Source organism: Aegilops tauschii, chromosome 7 (assembly GCF_002575655.3).
Source record: "Aegilops tauschii subsp. strangulata cultivar AL8/78 chromosome 7, Aet v6.0, whole genome shotgun sequence".
Classification (NCBI taxonomy): domain Eukaryota; kingdom Viridiplantae; phylum Streptophyta; class Magnoliopsida; order Poales; family Poaceae; genus Aegilops; species Aegilops tauschii.
The window spans coordinates 98,405,794-98,426,842 of NC_053041.3; the positions used below are offsets into that span (position 1 = coordinate 98,405,794).

Genomic DNA, 21,049 nt, shown 5'->3' on the forward strand with positions numbered 1-21,049 from the left:
AGTATGACTATTATCGCCCACAACTCTTTGTGTTCTACTCATGCATATCATCTACGCATAGACCTGGCTCGGATGCCACTGTTGGGGAACGTAGCATGCAATTTCAAAAAAAATCCTATGATCACGCAAGAGGGGGAGAGTGTGCCCACATACCCTCGTAGACCAAAAGCGGAAGCGTTATGTTAACGCGGTTGATGTAGTCGAACGTCTTCACGATCCAACCGATCCAAGTACCGAACGTATGGCACCTCCGTGTTCAGCACACGTTCAGCTCAATGATGTCCCTCGAACTCTTGATCCAGTAGAGGGTCGAGGGAGAGTTTCATTAGCACGACGGCGTGGCGACGGTGTTGGTGATGTGATCCGCACAGGGCTTCGCCTAAGCACTACGACACTATGACCGGAGGCGTAAACTGTGGAGGGGGGCACCGCACACGGCTAAGAGAATTCTTGGTGTGCCTTTGGGGTGCCCGCCGCCCCCGTATATAAAGGAGAGGGGGAGGAGGCCGGCGGCCAGGAGGAGGTGCGCCAAGGGGGGGAGTCCTACTAGGACTCCACTCCTAGTAGGATACGCCCCCCTTCCTACCAACGGAGAGGGGGAAAGGGGGGAGAGGAGAAGGAAAGGCGGGCGCGCCCCTACCCCTTGTCCAATTCGGATTGGGCAAGGGGGAGGCGCGCGCCACCTCCCGTGGCCTGCCTCCTCTTCTCCACCATGGCCCATGAGGCCCATTAACTTTCCCGGGGGGTTCCGGTAACCTCTCGGTACTCCGAAAAATCCCCGATCTTCTTCGGAACCATTCCGGTGTCCATATATAACCTTCCAAATATATTAATATTTACCTCTCAACCATTTCGAGACTCCTCGTCATGTCCGTGATCTCATCCGGGACTCCGAACAAACTTCGGTCACCAAAACACATAACTCATAATACAAATCGTCATCGAACGATAAGCGTGCGGACCCTACATATTCGAGAACTATGTAGACATGACCGAGACACATCTCCAGTCAATAACCAATAGCGTAACCTGGATTCTCATATTGGCTCCTACATATTCTACGAAGATCTTTATCGGTCAAACCGCATAACAACATAGGTTGTTCCCTTTGTCATCGGTATGTTACTTGCCCGAGATTCGATCATCGGTATCATCATACCTAGTTCAATCTCGTTACCGACAAGTCTCTTTACTCGTTCCATAATGCATCATCCCGCAACTAACTCATTAGTCACATTGCTTGCAAGGCTTATAGTGTTGTGCATTACCGAGAGGGCCCAGAGATACCTCTCTGATACACGGAGTGACAAATTCTAATCTTGATCTATGCCAACCCAACAAACACCTTCGGAGACACCTGTAGAGCATCTTTATAATCACCCAATTACGTTGTGACGTTTGATAGCACACAAGGTGTTCCTCCGGTATTCGGGAGTTGCATAATCTCATAGTTAGAGGAACATGTATAAGTCATGAAGAAAGCAATAGCAATAAAACTAAACGATCATTATGCTAAGCTAATGGATGGGTCTTGTCCATCACATCACACTAGTAGGAAAAGGGGCTTTTACCCCGGTTCATAAGGGCCTTTAGTCCCGGTTCTGGAACCGGGACTAAAGGGTCGTTACTAATGCCCTAGCCCTTTAGTCCCGGTTCTTACACGAACCGGGACTAAAGGCCGTCCACGTGGCCGGTGCGTGGAGCCCATGCAGGAGGGCCTTTGGCCCCGGTTGGTGCCACCAACCGGGACCAATAGGCATCCACGCGTCAGCACCTGGCAGGAGCTGAGGTTTTTGTTTTTTTTAAAGGGGGGGGGGGGGGGTTGGGGGTTTTGGGGGGTTAATTTAGGTTGTTATTAGGTAGCTATTAGAGAGAAGTGTCCTCTCTTATATCTCCGTGCTTGGTTTACACCAACGCTATGTACTGCTATGCCTAAACATGGCTTAGATTGAAGTGAAGGCAACATGTGGTGCATGTCGAAAGTAATACTAATCCGGACTTGATCAAGTTTGGATTGTACTACTTTCGACACGCACCACATGCATGTTGCCTTCACTTCAATCCAATCCATGTTCATTTCACCCGCTGATATATAATAACTCTTCATGCGCACATCATGCATCATCATATATAATAACAAGTCCTACTAATCATCATCATACAACTTCTACTCGTTATTAATAACAAGTCATACGATCATCATCCTCACAGTCATCGAACCAACCCTACTTAATTGTTCTTAGCACATGATCATCAGTATTAGGTAGGACCGAAATACCCTCTTTAAGGTAAAATAGCATAAAACAATATAGACCCTGACTCTCCATTATGGAGAATGGAGATCATCATGTCTCCAATTCTTGCGCCTCGCTTCCTTTTGCTTCCAAGAACCTCCTTGCGACTGTCCATACATTTTTTCCATTCTTTGATTTGCATGTCTCCGCTTCTTTTAGAAATCCGGTATGGACAGTTGAGATTCGTAGGATGACCTGGCTGTATATTCAAAACATCAAGCCTACCATTCTGATACATCAAATGAGGCACACAATCCTCTGGGATTATCTGTTGAAAAACATAGTAATAACTTCATCGTTAGCAATGATAATGTACTAGTTTTAGAACTATGCAAAATATGCACGGATGTCGTAATAGTAAGAAATCTTACCAGGGTATCTCCATAGTAGTTACCGTAGTTCAACACGTGCACTAGTGGCACGTATTGACCATAATGTTGAGGAGTTTGATTGTAGATATTGTAATTCTCAATATTAGTACAAAATCCGACCAGATGAGTCTTCTCCTTATAAGTTAACTCAGAGCCATCGGTGTAGTAGGTTCTGTCTACCATGTTCCGCACATTGTTTGAACAATCAAAATAAGCTGTCAATGAAAATAAGCTGTCAACTATTTTGAAATGAACAATATAAATTAGCTAATAACTATGTTTGAGAAACTCACATAGCGGTAGAATTGGAGGCGTATCAACAAGGACCCAAATGTCCATATTGTCTTGCTCGATGTCAGGATCACCAAGATCCATGGTGACAAGCATACCCTCATCAAAACCATACATCTTACAAAATGCTTCCCAATTTTTGCAACCAAAATGGGTTACGCTCTCAGAATTATACAGCTTTACTTCAAAATCTATATCATGATGGGTCCTTAGGTGAATTTTCTTTGTTTCCATACTTTCATGGTCTTCAAAACCCATCCTCTCCAAGACGTAGCGTCTTGCATGGCATGGGATAAGCTAGCCGAATTGTAAAAGATGAAAAGTACATGTTGAAATAGTTGAAGTCGTGCTTAATTACGAAAAAATAACACTTGTCGTCGTTGCGTACCGTTTCAACATCGAAGGTCTCCTCCAGCTTAATACTGAAGCGCCGATCTTCATCCAGGTGAGGCCTGTCGTACTGACCTCGGTCGTCGCGGCACCAGTCGCACTCCCCCGGGAGACTTTCGTCGTCCGAGTACGACATTTCCTATGTTCATAATTCAAATATTAAACATCTAAAATTAAATATATGTACTAAAAAACCAAAGTTAGATCATTATTATTCATCACGGGTTGACTATCGGTTTGTCGAGTCTTTTCTTGAAAACTCTCAGCTCACGTGGTGTATACATTCGACCGTTGGTGATGGTCGCTCCTCCCTTTGTCCCCGTGTGCATTACACCAAAATGTCTAGCTAGCACACGGGAACAAAGGAGAAGCGACCCCCACGACAACAGTCGGGATTCTTCGTCCTCTCATATATATATGGTGGAACTCTCCCTCACTGATTCCTCTCTGACATTTGCGACCGTCGGTGATGGTAGCTCCTCCCTTCGTTCTCGAGTGCATTACACCAAATTGTCTAGCACACGGGAACGAAGGAGAAGCTACCCCCACGACAACAGTCGGGATTCTTCGTCCTCTCATATATGGTGGAGACTCGACAGACTTACAGTCAACCCGAAATATCGTTTAATTATCTTTCTAAAAGAGGATTTGGCTGGTCTCACCTCGATGTCGGAGGGGGCGGTGACGGGGACGACGGCGGGGATGATGGAGGGGCCGGGGGCTCCTAGATTTCTGCGAAAACAAAAACCCTATAAGCTATCAAACTAATCATGGTGCTCTCCAATTTTAGCATTCAAAGTAGGATCGGAGTAGTTTTCCACTTTGAGCATTCAATAAGCAAAATCAAATCACAAAATAAAGTAGTATTCAAATTAGGATGCATTCAATTATAAGCAAAACTACATCATCTCCATGCGTCCGTACATCGTCGAATATTATCACTAATACACCTCGAATACTATCATACATATAGCATCGCTAGTACAGCTAGAACAGTAGCGCCCGACGGGTATCGGCGCGGGCGGTGGACACCCAAAGGGACGGAACCATCACAGGATCATAGCTCTAGTGAGATCCCTGAAGAACCTGCCAGGTATTGTCGAACCTGCCCTCCAATGCAACCATGTAGCGACGGACGTGCTGGTCCTCCTCGCTGACACGGTGACGTACCACCTCCGCGGTGTCCGGAAGCCTCGGCACCATCAGTGGCCCACACGAGCGCCACCAAACAAGGATCGGGTCAACGACGGGCTGGTTCCTCACCAACCTACGCCCACCGGAAGGTAGCACCTCCCAAAACCAGCCCGGCGGAGCCCAGTCCCGGACATGGCCCCTCTGATCAAGCCGGCCTCCTCCGCCGAGTCGACGACGAGGATGCGGGATAGGCATCGTCGACGTCGATGCGGGAATAATTGCTTTAACTAAAAAAACAAACTAGTTCTATTAATTTCCTTACTATAAATAGAATAAAGTAGTACTTACTAAAAATAAACTAGCTAGTTTAACTAGTTCTATTATTTTTCTAACTAATTCTATTAAACACTTTCTAAGTAGTACTTACTAAAATTTATCGGGGAGGGGGGTACGCATATCGACAACGACATACCCGATAAAAAAATAAGAAGAGGAAGAAGAAGAAAAAAAGAGGAGAAGAAGAAAGGAATAGAGGAGGAGATCGAAGAAAAAAAAGAAAAAAAAAGAGGAGAAGAAGAAGGAATAGAGGAGAAGAAGAAAAAATAGAATAATATATTATTCTATTTCTTCTTCTTCTCCTCTATTTCTTCTTCTTCTACTCTTTTTTTCTTCTTTTTCATCTTCTTATTTATTTCTCCTCTTCTTCCTCTCCTCTTCTTCTTATTCTTCTTCTTCTTCTCCTTCTTCCTCTTCTTATTTTCATTTTCTCTCTCCTTCTTTTTCTTCTAAATATGAACATACATAAATGACTTTGATCATACACAATTTTCAGATTCCTACACAATATGAACATATACATAAATTGACAAAGAAAATTCTATGAACAAAAAAAATCATAAAAATTCTTTGAACAAAATTACAACAGAAAAAAATCGTAAAAATTCTATGAAAGAATTGATATATTCTTTGCATATATATGAACATACAAACATTTGCATATTCAATAATAATATCACCAAAAAATCTAAACTACACATCTAAATTAATACATCTAAATTACAACAACTAAATTAACTACATATCTAACTACACATCCAAATTAATACAACTAAATTACAAATCTAAACTACACATATGTAATAGCTAGCTAGGGGGCGCGGCGGCAGCGGCGGCGGCCATTACAGGGAGGAGGAGGGCGTGGCGGCGGCTCACATCGGGCGACGGAGGGCGACGGCGTGGGCGGCGGAGGACGGAGGACGACGGCGACGGGCGATGGCGTGGGCTCGGGGGCACGGGCGACGGCGACGGCGGCGGGGGGCGGAGGACGACGGCGACGGGCGATGGCGTGGGCTCGGGGGCACGGGCGACGGCGACGGCGGCGGGGCAGCCTGGCGGCGTAGATCGAGCTCGCGGCGTCGTCGGGCGGGGGGAAACTGGCGATGGAAATCTGAAAATTTCCTAAGTGCTGCTTATATAGCAAAGGCTTTGGTCCCGGTTCAACGCACAAACAGGAACCAATACCCACCCTTTAGTCACCAACCGGGACCAAAGGCCTCTTTTCACCAGCGCAAAGGGCGGGAAGCAGAGGGCTTTGGTCCCGGTTGGTGGCACCAACCGGGACCAAAGGGGAGCATTGGTTCCGGTTGGAGCCACCAACCGGAACTAATGTGCTGGCGCGGTGCGGTGGGAAGTTTAGTCCCACCTCGCTAGCTGAGAGAGCTCAGCACCTGTTTATAAGTTGCGTTGCAGCTCAGGTGCTGAGCTCCTCTCTAATATGCAGGCATTACATGCCTACCCTTGTCACTGCCATGTTGGGCCTATTGGGCCTGCGGGCCTGCATCCTGGCCCATGTGCAGATGGGTTTCTAGTCGTATGCACGCCGTGTGGCTCATTAGGCGGCATTTTTTTTCCAGTATTTTTTTGTTTTTTGAATTATTTATTTTCTTTTGATTTTTGCTTTATTTTTTTATTCTTTTTGCTTTTAGCTCAGAATAATTATAAACTTTCTGTTACTCCATTAGTTTCCAAATTTGAATAGTTTAAATTTCATCCGAAAACTCGTCTGTTACAAAGGGATTTCATTTTTTTAAACTTATTTGAACTCCTGACTTTTTGTGTGTTCAAAATGCACCATTCAAAGCCACATCATCATTTTTCAATCCTTTCTGACTTCATTTGTTATTTTTCATGCATTTACTAATTATTTTGAGCTATAAGACCCTAAAATTGAACAGCATTTCAAATGAACTCTGAAAAGGTTGAAATTTGGCATGATATCATCATTTCATCCACATAGCATGTGCAAGAAAGTTGAGAGGGTTACGGCAAAAACTGGATGCACTTCGTGTACAAAACGGACAATCTCTTTCAAAGTATCAGGATTTCATCCGGAAACTCGTCTGTTACAAAGAGATTTCATTTTTTAAAACTTATTTGAACTCCTGACTTTTTGTGTGTTCAAAATGCACCATTCAAAGCCACATCATCATTTTTCAATCCTTTCTTACTTCATTTGTTATTTTTCATGCATTTACTAATTATTTTGAGCTATAAGACCCTAAAATTGAACAGCATTTCAAATGAACTCTGAAAAGGTTGAAAGTTGGCATGATATCATCATTTCATCCACATAGCATGTGCAAGAAAGTTGAGAGGGTTACGGCAAAAACTGGATGCACTTCGTGTACAAAACGGACAATCTCTTTCAAAGTATCAGGATTTCATCCAGAAACTCGTCTGTGACAAAGGGATTTCATTTTTTTTAAATTATTTGAACTCCTGACTTTTTCTATGTTCAAAATGCACCATTCAAAGCCACATCATCATTTTTCAATCCTTTCTTACTTCATTTGTTATTTTTCATGCATTTACTACTTATTTTGAGCTATAAGACCCTAAAATTGAAAAGCATTTCAAATGAACTCTGAAAAGGTTGAAAGTTGGCATGTTATCATCATTTCATCCACATAGCATGTGCAAGAAAGTTGAGAGGGTTACGGCAAAAACTGGATGCACTTCGTGTACAAAACGGACAATCTCTTTCAAAGTATCAGGATTTCATCCGGAAACTCGTCTGTTACAAAGGGATTTCATTTTTTTAAAACTTATTTGAACTCCTGACTTTTTGTGTGTTCAAAATGCACCATTCAAAGCCACATCATCATTTTTCAATCCTTTCTTACTTCATTTGTTATTTTTCATGCATTTACTAATTATTTTGAGCTATAAGACCCTAAAATTGAAAAGCATTTCAAATGAACTCTGAAAAGGTTGAAAGTTGGCATGATATCATCATTTCATCCACATAGCATGTGCAAGAAAGTTGAGAGGGTTACGGCAAAAACTGGATGCACTTCGTGTACAAAACGGACAATCTCTTTCAAAGTATCAGGATTTCATCTGGAAACTCGTCTGTTACAAAGGGATTTCATTTTTTAAACTTATTTGAACTGCTGACTTTTTCTGTGTTCAAAATGCACCATTCAAAGCCACATCATCATTTTTCAATCCTTTCTTACTTCATTTGTTATTTTTCATGCATTTACTAATTATTTTGAGCTATAAGACCCTAAAATTGAAAAGCATTTCAAATGAACTCTGAAAAGGTTGAAAGTTGGCATGATATCATCATTTCATCCACATAGCATGTGCAAGAAAGTTGAGAGGGTTACGGCAAAAACTGGATGCACTTCGTGTACAAAACGGACAATCTCTTTCAAAGTATCAGGATTTCATCCGGAAACTCGTCTGTTACAAAGGGATTTTATTTTTTTAAACTTATTTGAACTCCTGACTTTTTCTGTGTTCAAAATGCACCATTCAAAGCCACATCATCATTTTTCAATCCTTTCTTACTTTATTTGTTATTTTTCATGCATTTACTAATTATTTTGAGCTATAAGACCCTAAAATTGAAAAGCATTTCAAATGAACTCTGAAAAGGTTGAAAGTTGGCATGATATCATCATTTCATCCACATAGCATGTGCAAGAAAGTTGAGAGGGTTACGGCAAAAACTGGATGCACTTCGTGTACAAAACGGACAATCTCTTTCAAAGTATCAGGATTTCATCCGGAAACTCGTCTGTTACAAAGGGATTTCATTTTTTAAAACTTATTTGAACTCCTGACTTTTTCTGTGTTCAAAATGCACCATTCAAAGCCACATCATCATTTTTCAATCCTTTCTTACTTCATTTGTTATTTTTCATGCATTTACTAATTATTTTGAGCTATAAGACCCTAAAATTGAAAAGCATTTCAAATGAACTCTGAAAAGGTTGAAAGTTGGCATGATATCATCATTTCATCCGCATAGCATGTGCAAGAAAGTTGAGAGGGTTACGGCAAAAACTGGATGCACTTCATGTACAAAACGGACATTCTCTTTCAAAGTATCAGGATTTCATCCAGAAACTCGTCTGTGACAAAGGGATTTCATTTTTTTTAAATTATTTGAACTCCTGACTTTTTCTATGTTCAAAATGCACCATTCAAAGCCACATCATCATTTTTCAATCCTTTCTTACTTCATTTGTTATTTTTCATGCATTTACTAATTATTTTGAGCTATAAGACCCTAAAATTGAAAAGCATTTGAAATGAACTCTGAAAAGGTTGAAAGTTGGCATGATATCATCATTTCATCCACATAGCATGTGCAAGAAAGTTGAGAGGGTTACGGCAAAAACTGGATGCACTTCGTGTACAAAACGGACAATCTCTTTCAAAGTATCAGGATTTCATCCGGAAACTCGTCTGTTACAAAGGGATTTCATTTTTTAAAACTTATTTGAACTCCTGACTTTTTCTATGTTCGAAATGCACCATTCAAAGCCACATCATCATTTTTCAATCCTTTCTTACTTCATTTGTTATTTTTCATGCATTTACTAATTATTTTGAGCTATAAGACCCTAAAATTGAAAAGAATTTCAAATGAACTCTGAAAAGGTTGAAAGTTGGCATGATATCATCATTTCATCCGCATAGCATGTGCAAGAAAGTTGAGAGGGTTACGGCAAAAACTGGATGCACTTCATGTACAAAACGGACAATCTCTTTCAAAGTATCAGGATTTCATCCGGAAACTCGTCTGTGACAAAGGGATTTCATTTTTTTAAACTTATTTGAACTCCTGACTTTTTCTATGTTCAAAATGCACCATTCAAAGCCACATCATCATTTTTCAATCCTTTCTTACTTCATTTGTTATTTTTCATGCATTTACTAATTATTTTGAGCTATAAGACCCTAAAATTGAAAAGCATTTCAAATGAACTCTGAAAAGGTTGAAAGTTGGCATGATATCATCATTTCATCCACATAGCATGTGCAAGAAAGTTGAGAGGGTTACGGCAAAAACTGGATGCACTTCGTGTACAAAACGGACAATCTCTTTCAAAGTATCAGGATTTCATCCGGAAACTCGTCTGTTACAAAGGGATTTCATTTTTTAAAACTTATTTGAACTCCTGACTTTTTCTATGTTCAAAATGCATCATTCAAAGCCACATCATCATTTTTCAATCCTTTCTTACTTCATTTGTTATTTTTCATGCATTTACTAATTATTTTGAGCTATAAGACCCTAAAATTGAAAAGCATTTCAAATGAACTCTGAAAAGGTTGAAAGTTGGCATGATATCATCATTTCATCCACATAGCATGTGCAAGAAAGTTGAGAGGGTTACGGCAAAAACTGGATGCACTTCGTGTACAAAACGGACAATCTCTTTCAAAGTATCAGGATTTCATCCGGAAACTCGTTTGTTACAAAGGGATTTCATTTTTTAAAACTTATTTGAACTCCTGACTTTTTCTGTGTTCAAAATTTACTTTACTGCTGCTAATTTTACTTAATTTATTAAGGTTTATTTATTGTAGTTACTATAGTTTATTTTATTTTATTAAGGTTTATTTAGTTTTATTTATTTTATTAAGGTTTATTTATTTTATAAATATAAAAAAATGAACATAGATGCACTTATAGAGAAAATTCATCCTAAATTCATAATAAATTTCAAATTTCCTGTATAAGGGCATCTATTTTCACAATAAGAGAAGCTCAATAAGGCATAGAGGGACGGGCTTATAAACAGGTGTGAGCGCCCTTCGGTTGGCGAGGTGGGACTAAACACTGGCCGCAACTAGGACCAGCCCTTTAGTCCCGGTTTGTGGTATGAACCGGGACTAAAGGGTGGTGGGCCAGGAGCGTGGCCCATTGGTCCCGGTTTGTACCACCAACCGGGACCAAAGGGTCCATACGAACCGGGACCAATGCCCACGAGGCCCCGGCGGGCCCCCTGGGCTCACGAACCGGGACCAATGCTCACATTAGTCCCGGTTCGTGACTGAACCGGGGCTAATGTGAAAACTGCCCTGTGACCTAAGCCCTGTTTTCTACTAGTGTCATTCTCTAATGATGTGATCTAGTTCATCAAATGACAACGCATGTCTATGGTCAGGAAACATAACCATCTTTGATCAACGAGCTAGTTAAGTAGAGGCATACTAGGGACACTCTGTTTTGTCTATGTATTCACACATGTACTAAGTTTCCGGTTAATACAATTCTAGCATGAATAATAAACATTTATCATGATATAAGGAAATATAAATAACAACTTTATTATTGCCTCTAGGGCATATTTCCTTCAGTTTCATCGTGTTTTACGACACGGAGCCGCCGCCGCCTCCTATTATTCATCGGGAGGCCATATATGGAGCCCGTTCGGGGTCTTCGTCATCACCAACCCTCCTTCATCACCAATTCCATGATGCTGCCCACCGGGAGTGAGTAATTCCTTCGTAGGCTCGCTGGTCGATGAGGAGTTGGATGAGATTCATCATGTAATCGAGTTAGTTTTGTTAGGGTTCGATCCCTAGTATCCACTATGTTCTGAGATTGATGTTGCTAAGACTTGTTCTGAGATTGATGTTGCTAAGACTTTGTTATGCTTAATGCTTGTCACTAGGGCCCGAGTGCCATGATTTCAGATCTGAACCGTTTATGTTTTCACCATTATATCTATGTTCTAGATCCGATTTTGCAAGTCATATGCACCTATTACGTGTTATGATCCGTAAACCCCACGGCGACAGTAATTGGGATACTTTCCGATGATGACCGTAGTTTGAGGAGTTCATGTATTCACTATGTGTTAATGATTTGTTCCGGTTCTCTATTAAAAGGAGGCTTTAATATCTCTTAGTTCCTTATGGACCCCGCTGCCACGGGAGGGTAGGACAAAAGATGTCATGCAAGTTCTTTTCCATAAGCACGTATGACTATTTACGGAATACATGCCTACATTATATTTATGAACTGGAGGTAGTTCTGTATCGCCTTGGTTATGACTATTATATGATGAATACCATCCAACGAATTCACCGATCCAATGCCTACGAGTTTTCCACATATTATTCTTTCTAAGTTACTATTGCTATTGCTACTATTACAACTGCTACAAAACTATTACTGTTGTTACCGTTACCGCTGCTATCATCACTACCAATATCAAACTATCATATTACTGTGCTACTGATCACTTTGTTGTAGATATTTAATCTCCAGGTGTGATTGAATTGACAACTCAACTGCTAATACTTGCAAATATTCTTTGGCGCCCCTTGTGTCGAATCAATAAATTTGGGTTGAATACTCTACCCTCGAAAATTGTTGCGACCCCCTATACTTGTGGGTTATCAAGACCTTTTTCTGGCATCGTTGCCGGGGAGCATAGCTATATTTGTTGAGTCACTTGGGATTTATATCTATTTATCACTATGAAGAATCTGAAAGATACAAGAACCAAGATTTTTCCCTCTAAGACGAGGGGAGGTAAGGAACTGCCATCTAGCTCTGTACTTGATTCGCCTTCTGTTTTGAGTAAACTTGCAACACCACCATCTGCTATTAATTTTGATATGTCACAAGTTATTGATGATGCTATTTGTACTATGAATAATGCTTATGATGCTAGTACCATGCCTGATGATAATGTGTCACTAGGTGAATTTCTTGATGAACAACTTGATAGAGCTAAAGAGAATGAAATTGTTGAAACTGATGAAATTACTGAAACTGATGAAGTCTTTGAAAATAAGAATTATGAAACACCTATTAGACCTAACTCTCCTAGATTTGAATCACCTAAAATATCTGATGGTTATGTTATGGATGAAGAGGTAGCTAGGGACTTTTTTGCTTCCAAAGATAAAGATGATTAAGAAATTATTAATGATTTTAATAAAGCTAGCCATGAAAGCCTTTCACTCTCAAAAAAATTCCAGTGAAGTGTTTGATCTAGCTCGGCATTCTGTACCTTCCACTGACAGGGTGACCCCACGTGTTGCGTTGTAGGGACACTCTGTCAGTAAGCCCAATCGCGTGTGAGCGGACCAGAAACCCGCGCCCCGCATCCGGGCTCTCTCCCCTTCCTTCCTTCGGGCCGCAATGCGCCCTGAGCTCGAGGTGGAGATCGTGAGCGACGAGGAGATGGCCATCATCGAGGCCGCGCTCGCCGCCGCCGCCGCAGCCCGGCCCCTCCTCTCCTCCATCGCCGTCCGCGGCGCCGCCACCCTCTCCTGCGCGGCCTTCCCGCCCGCGGCCGACATCGAGGACTCCGCGCCGCCGCCGCGGAGGTCGCTGCTGTCCCGGTACAGGGAGCGCCGTGCCCTCGCCGTCACCGACATCACCGCCACGGTGAGCCTCCCTCGACTCTTCGCCGCAAATGTGCCGTGTCGCCGTTCGTGTCTGATGTGTTCCCATCGACCGATTCCCCTCCCCTCATTCATTTCGTGGGACTCTTCTTGCGCGACAGGAGTGGTGTGATAAGCAGATGGAGTTCGTGCTGGAGCACGGCAAGCCGGAGAGGACCGAGGCCATGAAGGCCGGCTCTGACCGCCACGCCCAGCTCGAGCAAGAGGTCGGTTCTGCTGTTTTTTTTTTCTGTCATTTCAAGAGATGGCTCCTGTCTTGGAAACTAGAATGAAACCCAACACTGAATGATAATGACAGTTTCCATGGGTAGCAGTGCAGTATCTCCATGTGTTCTCAGCATGACATTAGAATACAGTGCTTTTACTGACAAATCGCTCCAGGTTAAGAATACAGGGATTTTATTAACAAATCACTCCAGTTATAAAATAAAACTGATTGGATCTTGTCATTGAGCATTGAGTTCTGCTCGACTTGTCCTTAGAATCATTTCCACATCTTTAGGATATTCTTCATGATAGATAACATGACTCGTGGATACTGAATCAACTAATGTGTTTCTTGGCTTCTTACAAAACTTGATATGTGATGGCATAAGTCATCACCACTGCACACTGCTAGTCATATCCTAATCAAAGCTTGCATAAAATATTAGTAATATCTCAAGGGGAGGTTGGAGAATGAAATCGATTTAAATGTTCAAAAGACAAAAAAAGAAATGGACTCATTTATTTCATTTTGGAACAGGTTATTGAGAGAGTCGATATTGCCGTTAGATCTGCAGAAGAATCGTGGGCAGTCAAATTCATGAACTTTATCGTTGGATCAAACCAATTATTGTTCAACGGCATGACACGGGAACTTCCAGTGTATGTGATAATATGCTTTAAACTTGCAGCTCTGTATCACTGAAAATGCTTGTGTAATATTGGTTTCTGGGAGGAAGTCTGGAATGGATAGGGTGAAGCTTTTTAAGCTGTGGGAGCAATCTTTCTTGTTAATTTTGTAAATTATGTCCCATTGTCCCTGCAGGATTGGGGTTGTTGAAGGTTCATGGATGGTAGGAATTATTGATGAACTCCGAATGCCTGTGGATGGAATTTCTTTTCATCCAATTCTGGTGGATACAAAGACACGTTTCAAAGCAACAATTCCCTCGGAAGCACAAAAAAGAAATGGAAGGTTTTCCCTTTATCATTGCTTTACTAACCATTAAAAATGGGGAGGCCGGCAAATCATCACATGCTGTAGCATTGGCACGTAACAAGCAAGTGAACTTCTGCCTTGGTCTGAAATTGTGTGATGTTGGGTTACTGCTCCATTGGTCTATTGAGAGTGCCTATTGGTTAATCGTAACCCTTTTTAGATAGGAAAACGTTGATTTTCTGCAAGACAGAACTTCAGAATTTTCGAAGCAAATTTAACTACTACCTAGATATGTGGAGCTACCTAAGGATCAAGTTATATCTCCTTCCTACTCCAGGATTTATCTTTCAGTTATATAGTGGAATGATACTTAAATTTCATCTGAACTCCATCTGAACTAGTTGTATCAAGTTATGGTATCTCCTTCCTACGGCAGGATTTATCTTTCAGTTATACAGTGGAATGATACTTAAATTTCATCTGAACTCCATCTGAACTAGCTGTATTAAGAAAGTGCAGTCATTAGGATAATTTGTCCCACATGCATTCTGTTTAAAAGATGCATCTTATGCTACTAAGACAAAACTATTGCTGAAATTGGTGAGCATTAGTGTTTGGAAACATTCCAGATTTATTATTATGTGGAGCTTCGCACAACTTGTTTTATTTCTCATGCACTATGATGATAGCAAGCTAATAGCTGCGAAAGTTGTATGATATATGGTAATATTTGTCACAGGCTTCAGCTGATGTGTTATAAGTACCTATGGGACAGTTCGATTTCTGAGAAATTCCCAGCAGAGAATTTCTTCAGCTATTTTGACTTGAACCCCGACTTCTTGTTATCAGATGATGTCAAGCGGTACATTAGCTCAATTGGTTTCAATGCACAGGTTCTGTATCTCAACTTTAAACTTTCATTTCTGTTGCTGTTGAAACATTTTATAGAGATATGAATAACCAGTTTTTTTTGGAAAATAATTTCATTTCATTTTCTTAGTATATACTGAATCCAACAAGTGGTTGCTAGAATCGCTGTTTGACTGCCACTGTGGGTATTCATGCCAGTGTGTGGAACTTACGTTCTAGTGTCTTCTTGAGTTGTGACAAGGTTTCTGTATGCAGACTTTCGGGGATGTGATGAAATTCTATAAGATTACCTGTCATACGCTGTCACGATCTCAAGAACAGCTGATCTTGAGGTAAATAAGGTGCAGCCTGAACATTCCTAACCTGTAGTGATTACTGAACACCTAATATCTGAAAAGGGATTCACTGTTAATACCGCCAGTTTGTTTGGATGTTCGGCAAATGAAAAACTTATAACCTACTTCAGTTTCCTGTATATTGTAGATATGAACTTCAGGAAGATCATTCCCTCCTAGAAGAATACCAGTTCTCTTATGATGCTCAGTGGTTCAAGGGTCAAATCCAAGAAGCCCTCAGCTTCTGGCTGGGGGCACGGGAACCTAAATATGTGACTGAAGAGGAGGGGTGGAAATGTAAATTCTGCAAATTCGCGCCGAGTTGCCCAAAGATAGCTTCCACCTCAAGGTGTTGACATTCAAAGTTGCAAATGGACAGCTCTGTTTGGGTTAGTAGACTTGGGGAATTTTTCTGACACTAGGCTGAAGAACCAACCGTTTTGATGAACCATTACACTGGAAGTGCCTCCATCTGTTCTTTCCTTCTTTCCGTGGCTAAGATTTAACTCAAAAGTGAATTTCCACCCTATGTAGCATTGTAACATGGATATTGCTGATTGGCAAGTGAATTTCATTCCTGTTGTATGTATCCCCATCGGTTCTTTTTCCAACAAAGATGTAAACCCAATGGATAAAATAACTTCCTGGAGGCTTTTCTATGTGGCGAATTCATAGCACCTACCATATCTAAGTGGTGGCTATAGCACTGGATAATTCTATTACAATATGTATATCTTCCTCTTGATCAGTCATCATTTGTCAATTTATATTAGGTGTGAACTCTATCCTCTCTTTTTTTCTGTCTTATTTCTTCAGCCAGGAAAGTGTGAAGTTACTTTAAGTAGGTACTGACAATTTATTAATTTGTCAGATTTCATGTGTAGTAATTGGGGTGCCTTTGTAGTATTACATCGTTAGTCTATTTCTTCAAATATTCTTGGCTGTATGAGATTTCCGCAGAATTGGATATTTCATGTTCAACATCTACCACAGCGATGTTTGTGATGTGAAGTTACATAACAACCTTCCCCCAAGAAAAGTTACGGAATGACTTTTCTATTTTGAGAGAAGGTATATGAAAAGAGCTGCCTGCATTATGAAGCTAGCCTGCTGTGACGCTGAGGTTATTATCGGCAGAAAGAACATTTAGACACCAGAGATGGGAAATGTTGGTCGTGGTCATTGATGCATGCCATTGCATTTTCTGTCCATGTGTTGGTGTATCAATGCTACTGAGAAGGCTTTGGCCACAACAGAAGCAAGTACCAGAAATGATTTGACTTACAGAGACCAAAAGTGGATGGCTAATTCGAAGCGAGAGTGAACTATGTTAACATGACAATATCCAAGTAAAATATACGACGAAATGTAAAAAAATTACATGTGTTTTCAAGTTTATGTTTTTAACCTGCACTCCACTTCCATACCATTCATCGTTAATCATTGTTGTGGCTCCCATATTTCTGACTGGAATTGAACAAACATCATTTTTTCCAAAATCGAATGGCCCTTCTATCCACCTTTACTCTGCCGCTTCTGTCATACATGTATTCTGTTACTATATTTCTACATTAAATAGCCGTTATATATTTTGGAATATAAATGCCACCCATCAGGTGAAGTGGCGCGGGCTGATGTATGTGTGAGGCCTGAGGAGCATGGCAGAAAATACTGCAGTTTTTTCTTGCCAAGGACTCCCTGCTTTGTGTCTTTTTTTTTACGAATACTCTCCACTTCTCTTGGCTACTGAAACTTCTTTGCTACGATGTTATAGTAGTAGTTTGTTTGAATCCTTTTTTTAGATAAAAGGCATTTGCCCAGATTTATTCAAAGCTGAAGGTTCAGTACTACAAGATAGCCAAACTTTCAGGGGGGATACCTGGTTACAGTAGTAGTTTAACTGTAACTGCATTTTGGTTTCAGAAGTAAAAATAAAACGTGCATGTGAAATAGCTTATGTTCCAACAAAATTGAGCTTGGATCAGTACACACACACTACTTGTTCCCAGTAGCTATTTGATAATAACACAACAGGAAACATTCTGCCAAGCAAAGGAAGTTGCAGGAAGCAGTCTCAGCTTAAACAAGATAACTCAAGGAACAAGAGTACAAGAGCTTGACAATTTCATGACCATATCTTGCCTTGATTACTGAAAGTTCAGTGTGATAAGCCCACACAAATGCTGGGTAACCAACTTACAGCTGACGCTTCACAAGACACCACAGCTAAGGCTCCCATATCAAACATAGGATAAGACTCAGAATGAAAACCAACACCAAGATATTATTGAACTGAACTTCAATGCCTCACCGGTTTCCCCAATATTCAAAACGCCACATCACCACGTCATGCTTCACTTGCTGATCTTTGTTTCGGCCACCGCCACAGCACCTGCCACCGCTAGATGAAGCAAACAGTTTTGTAGGACGAGTTACAAGGAGAAGAATTCATTTTTCCTAAGGGAAACTTAACATATGTTTGTGAATCAAACACCTCATACAAACCATATATATAACATACATACATACATACCTGGTGGATTGTTGAAGCTCGTGTAGAGAAAGAGGTTATCAAATAGATCTCGCAGGTATGTGAATTTATACGGCTTACTCGACAACTTCCTCAACCTCAAGGACTTGAGATCAATTGTGAATGCACCGAGATCAGTGACAACAATGATGATACTGGTGCCCTCTAAACAGCCAACCAACTTTCGTGAAGATAACTTCATCGGTTTACGAATGGGGACAAGTGTCTTGAGGTCAATTTCTCTGAGTTGGGTCCACGACGCTACTCCATCAACACTTACCTCCACTGAGCATATGAAGCACATCATGTCCTGGTCTAGATGGACGAGCCCAAGCCCACTGTCATCCGCCGAGATGAGGAGGGGGTTCGAACTGCTCACACACATCCCTGGCAAATCAATGACTGCCAGGCGATCCGTACCCAAGTCATACTTGAGAATACAAATGTCTGACGCAGTTGGATCCCGACGAAGGAGGAGGTGGAGCGCTTGTCCTACAAGGACACTAGGCCTTCCGACGACGGAGGCTCCAAATCTTCCAACGCCACCGATGTGAATAGAGGTAGGTGAGGTCCACTCTCGGGTCTCTGATGAGTATATAGACGCCCACACGTGGCTCGTATAATTGCCATCCTGGATCTCATCTTCCTCATCCTGCATGTCAAGGGTGATTAAAGCCACAAAAAATGGGCCCAAGTTGCAGGCAGCGTGGTTGCAGCCATCCAACGCACATAGCACCGTGCCCCAATAGCTTGTGCCGTTGATGTCAGGGTCGAACATGTCAGGACCGCGCAACTTCGTTCGGCTTCCCGACACCGGGTCCCAGACGACCATCTTCAAGTTGCCTTCCTCCTCCCCCACATCTGAATCTCCCTCCTCCATATCACCTTCCTCGCCCTCATCTTCATCTTCCTCGTCCTCATCCTCCTCCTCCTCCTCCTCTCACTTTTTTCTCCGCCTCGTCCCAGTCACACTGAAGAAGAACGCAGCCATGGCGGCAGTCCATCACGAAACTTTCCCGCCGATCGGGATTCTGGGGACAGAAGTTTGTGGTGGGGACGAAGCGCTCGACGTGGTCTTCCCAGCTTTGTAAGAAGCCTAGGATGGGAGGTGTTTTGTGCAAGGTGAGGTAGCGGTTGCGGAAGGCATTGCCGGAGAGGAGGCGGCACCAAGGCTTGCAGGCGAGGGAGGCGCGGACGAGGACCGCGGGCTCCTCCGGCGGGATGCGGACGAGGATCTCCTCCACGAGCTCTTCCATCTCCCACAGCTCCCGAACAACCGGCGGCGCCATCATGGTCGCAAAGTTTTTTGATGGAGAAACCACAACGTCGGAATTAGCAGGATCGATCGTCTGGCCATTTCCTTAGCCTTGCATCATCTTATATACTCTGATGCGATTACAAAATAAATTCTGCCTCGGGGCCGCGAAGGAATGGAGCACGCGTGCTCAGTTCCCAAACAGTTTTCGTCAATGCATGCATGCTGAACCGTCACCTAGGAACTCTCCATCTCACTAAATAAATATAGCCAGCATGCATTCCCATGGAGGCAAAACTGCTCAATTTGCTTGGTTTCCCACTGGTTATTTTTCTCGTTCGTACAAGAATTTGTCAAGGAATATGCATGCGACTGTACGGTTTCACACTGGCCAGCCAGACAGACGCTTGGTATAGGCAGTAGGCAAAAGAACGGACAACTTCCAGGCCCCGTCTGTTCAGTTGGGCTTCCATAGTTCGTAGCACACAGGTACATGGGTAGGTTTCATATAAGTTTCATGTAGCTGGTCTCTATTCATCCATTCCAGAACTAAAATGGATGAACCAGATTTGGTTTCATAATAATGGAGAGTAAATTGAAAAAAAAAACCCACCACAATTGGGACCCTAATTCCGAAAACCGCCACCCTTTAAAAAAAAAACGCCACGATTGTGCTGACAGTTTTCAAATAACGCTAATTGGACTATTTGCCGCATCTGAGTGGAAACTTGACGGTTGGGGCCTGCTGTCAGGTGCCACATGGCCAGGGCGAGACGGCGCCCGTGAAGCGCCGTTAGACGGCGTCGAAGAAAACCTAACGAGCCAGTCGAACCCAACTCGTTCGTCCATTCCCCCCTCTCTCTCGCTTAGGTCTCTACCGCCGCCTGCGCCCCCCGCTTCCGCCACTCATTCTCGCCGCTGGCCGCCGCAACCATGATCTCCTGGAATGACGGTGAAACTAGTAGCGATGAGTCAGTGTCGCCCCCTCTTCAACGCGTACGCGGACGAATCCTATGTGAGTCTCTCTTATGTGTCAATTAGGGTTAGGTTTTCTTTGATTTGAGATTTGTTTTCACCGATTTGATTTGGGATTTGAGCATCCACTCTATCAGGACTATTGTAGATCCCATGGATAATTGTTGACCCGGAATGGTGCAGCATTGTTGCCGGAGGAGCCGGAATGGTGCGGCATTGTTGCCGGAGGAGCGATGTGTAGTCACAAGGCGCCGATGCAGAGGGTTGTTGTATTCCAAGGCATCAACATTGGTTGTAGGTTTTATGGATGCACTAATGAGGTTAGTGCAGGTCCTCTGTTTGATCTTCAAGCTAGTAGAAGATTATGCATGTCCTCTGTTTAGTTCTTATCGATTTAGGTTCAGATTGATATGAACAATATGTGTTTATGTTTCCTTGTTAACTGAACATTTGGAGTAGTTCAAGTCTATTTGCTTGTTGCAAATGCTTTATTAGTAGTATTGTGTTTATGTCTGTCAGATTTAATCCATGCTTTGTACTCCATGCTTAGTATTTTTTTTATTCTTATAGGAAGGAGACAATTGTGGTCTGGTCGCATGCGTTGACCCAGAATGGCCAGTAGCAATTTTGGGATATGTATGAGCTGAGCAGCAAAGATATTGACGCTAGAGAATAGGTAATACTCAAGCTAGCAGAAGAGAAGAAGCTAATCCACGAGAAGCATCACAGCCACATA

At 42.2% G+C, this 21,049-nt stretch overlaps 1 protein-coding gene across 4 annotated transcripts; it reads left to right on the forward strand.

Annotated features, from left to right (window-relative positions):
- Nucleotides 1–12,881: 12,881 nt before the first annotated feature.
- Nucleotides 12,882–16,320, forward strand: LOC109769680 (exonuclease V, chloroplastic). Of its 4 annotated transcripts, none has more exons than XM_020328408.3 (7): nucleotides 12,882–13,187; nucleotides 13,306–13,410; nucleotides 13,950–14,071; nucleotides 14,235–14,384; nucleotides 15,088–15,241; nucleotides 15,474–15,559; nucleotides 15,702–16,320. In XM_020328408.3, the coding sequence occupies exons 1-6, from the start codon at nucleotides 12,939–12,941 to the stop codon at nucleotides 15,552–15,554; spliced, it is 861 nt and encodes a 286-aa protein (XP_020183997.1). In that variant the 5' UTR covers nucleotides 12,882–12,938; the 3' UTR covers nucleotides 15,555–15,559; nucleotides 15,702–16,320. The 4 variants fall into 4 exon arrangements, with proteins under 4 accessions (XP_020183997.1, XP_020183995.1, XP_020183998.1 ...); XM_020328406.2 differs by having other exon boundaries at nucleotides 15,474–15,550; XM_020328409.4 differs by having other exon boundaries at nucleotides 15,685–16,142.
- The last annotated feature ends 4,729 nt before the right edge of the window (nucleotides 16,321–21,049 follow it).

Coding starts and splice junctions, on each gene's coding strand:
- LOC109769680 (XM_020328406.2), top strand. CDS start 12,939: ATGCGCCCTGAGCTCGAGGTGGAGATCGTGAGCGACGAGGAGATGGCC. Junction 13,411..13,949: donor ACGCCCAGCTCGAGCAAGAG/GTCGGTTCTGCT, acceptor ATTTTGGAACAG/GTTATTGAGAGAGTCGATAT. Junction 14,072..14,234: donor ATGACACGGGAACTTCCAGT/GTATGTGATAAT, acceptor TTGTCCCTGCAG/GATTGGGGTTGTTGAAGGTT.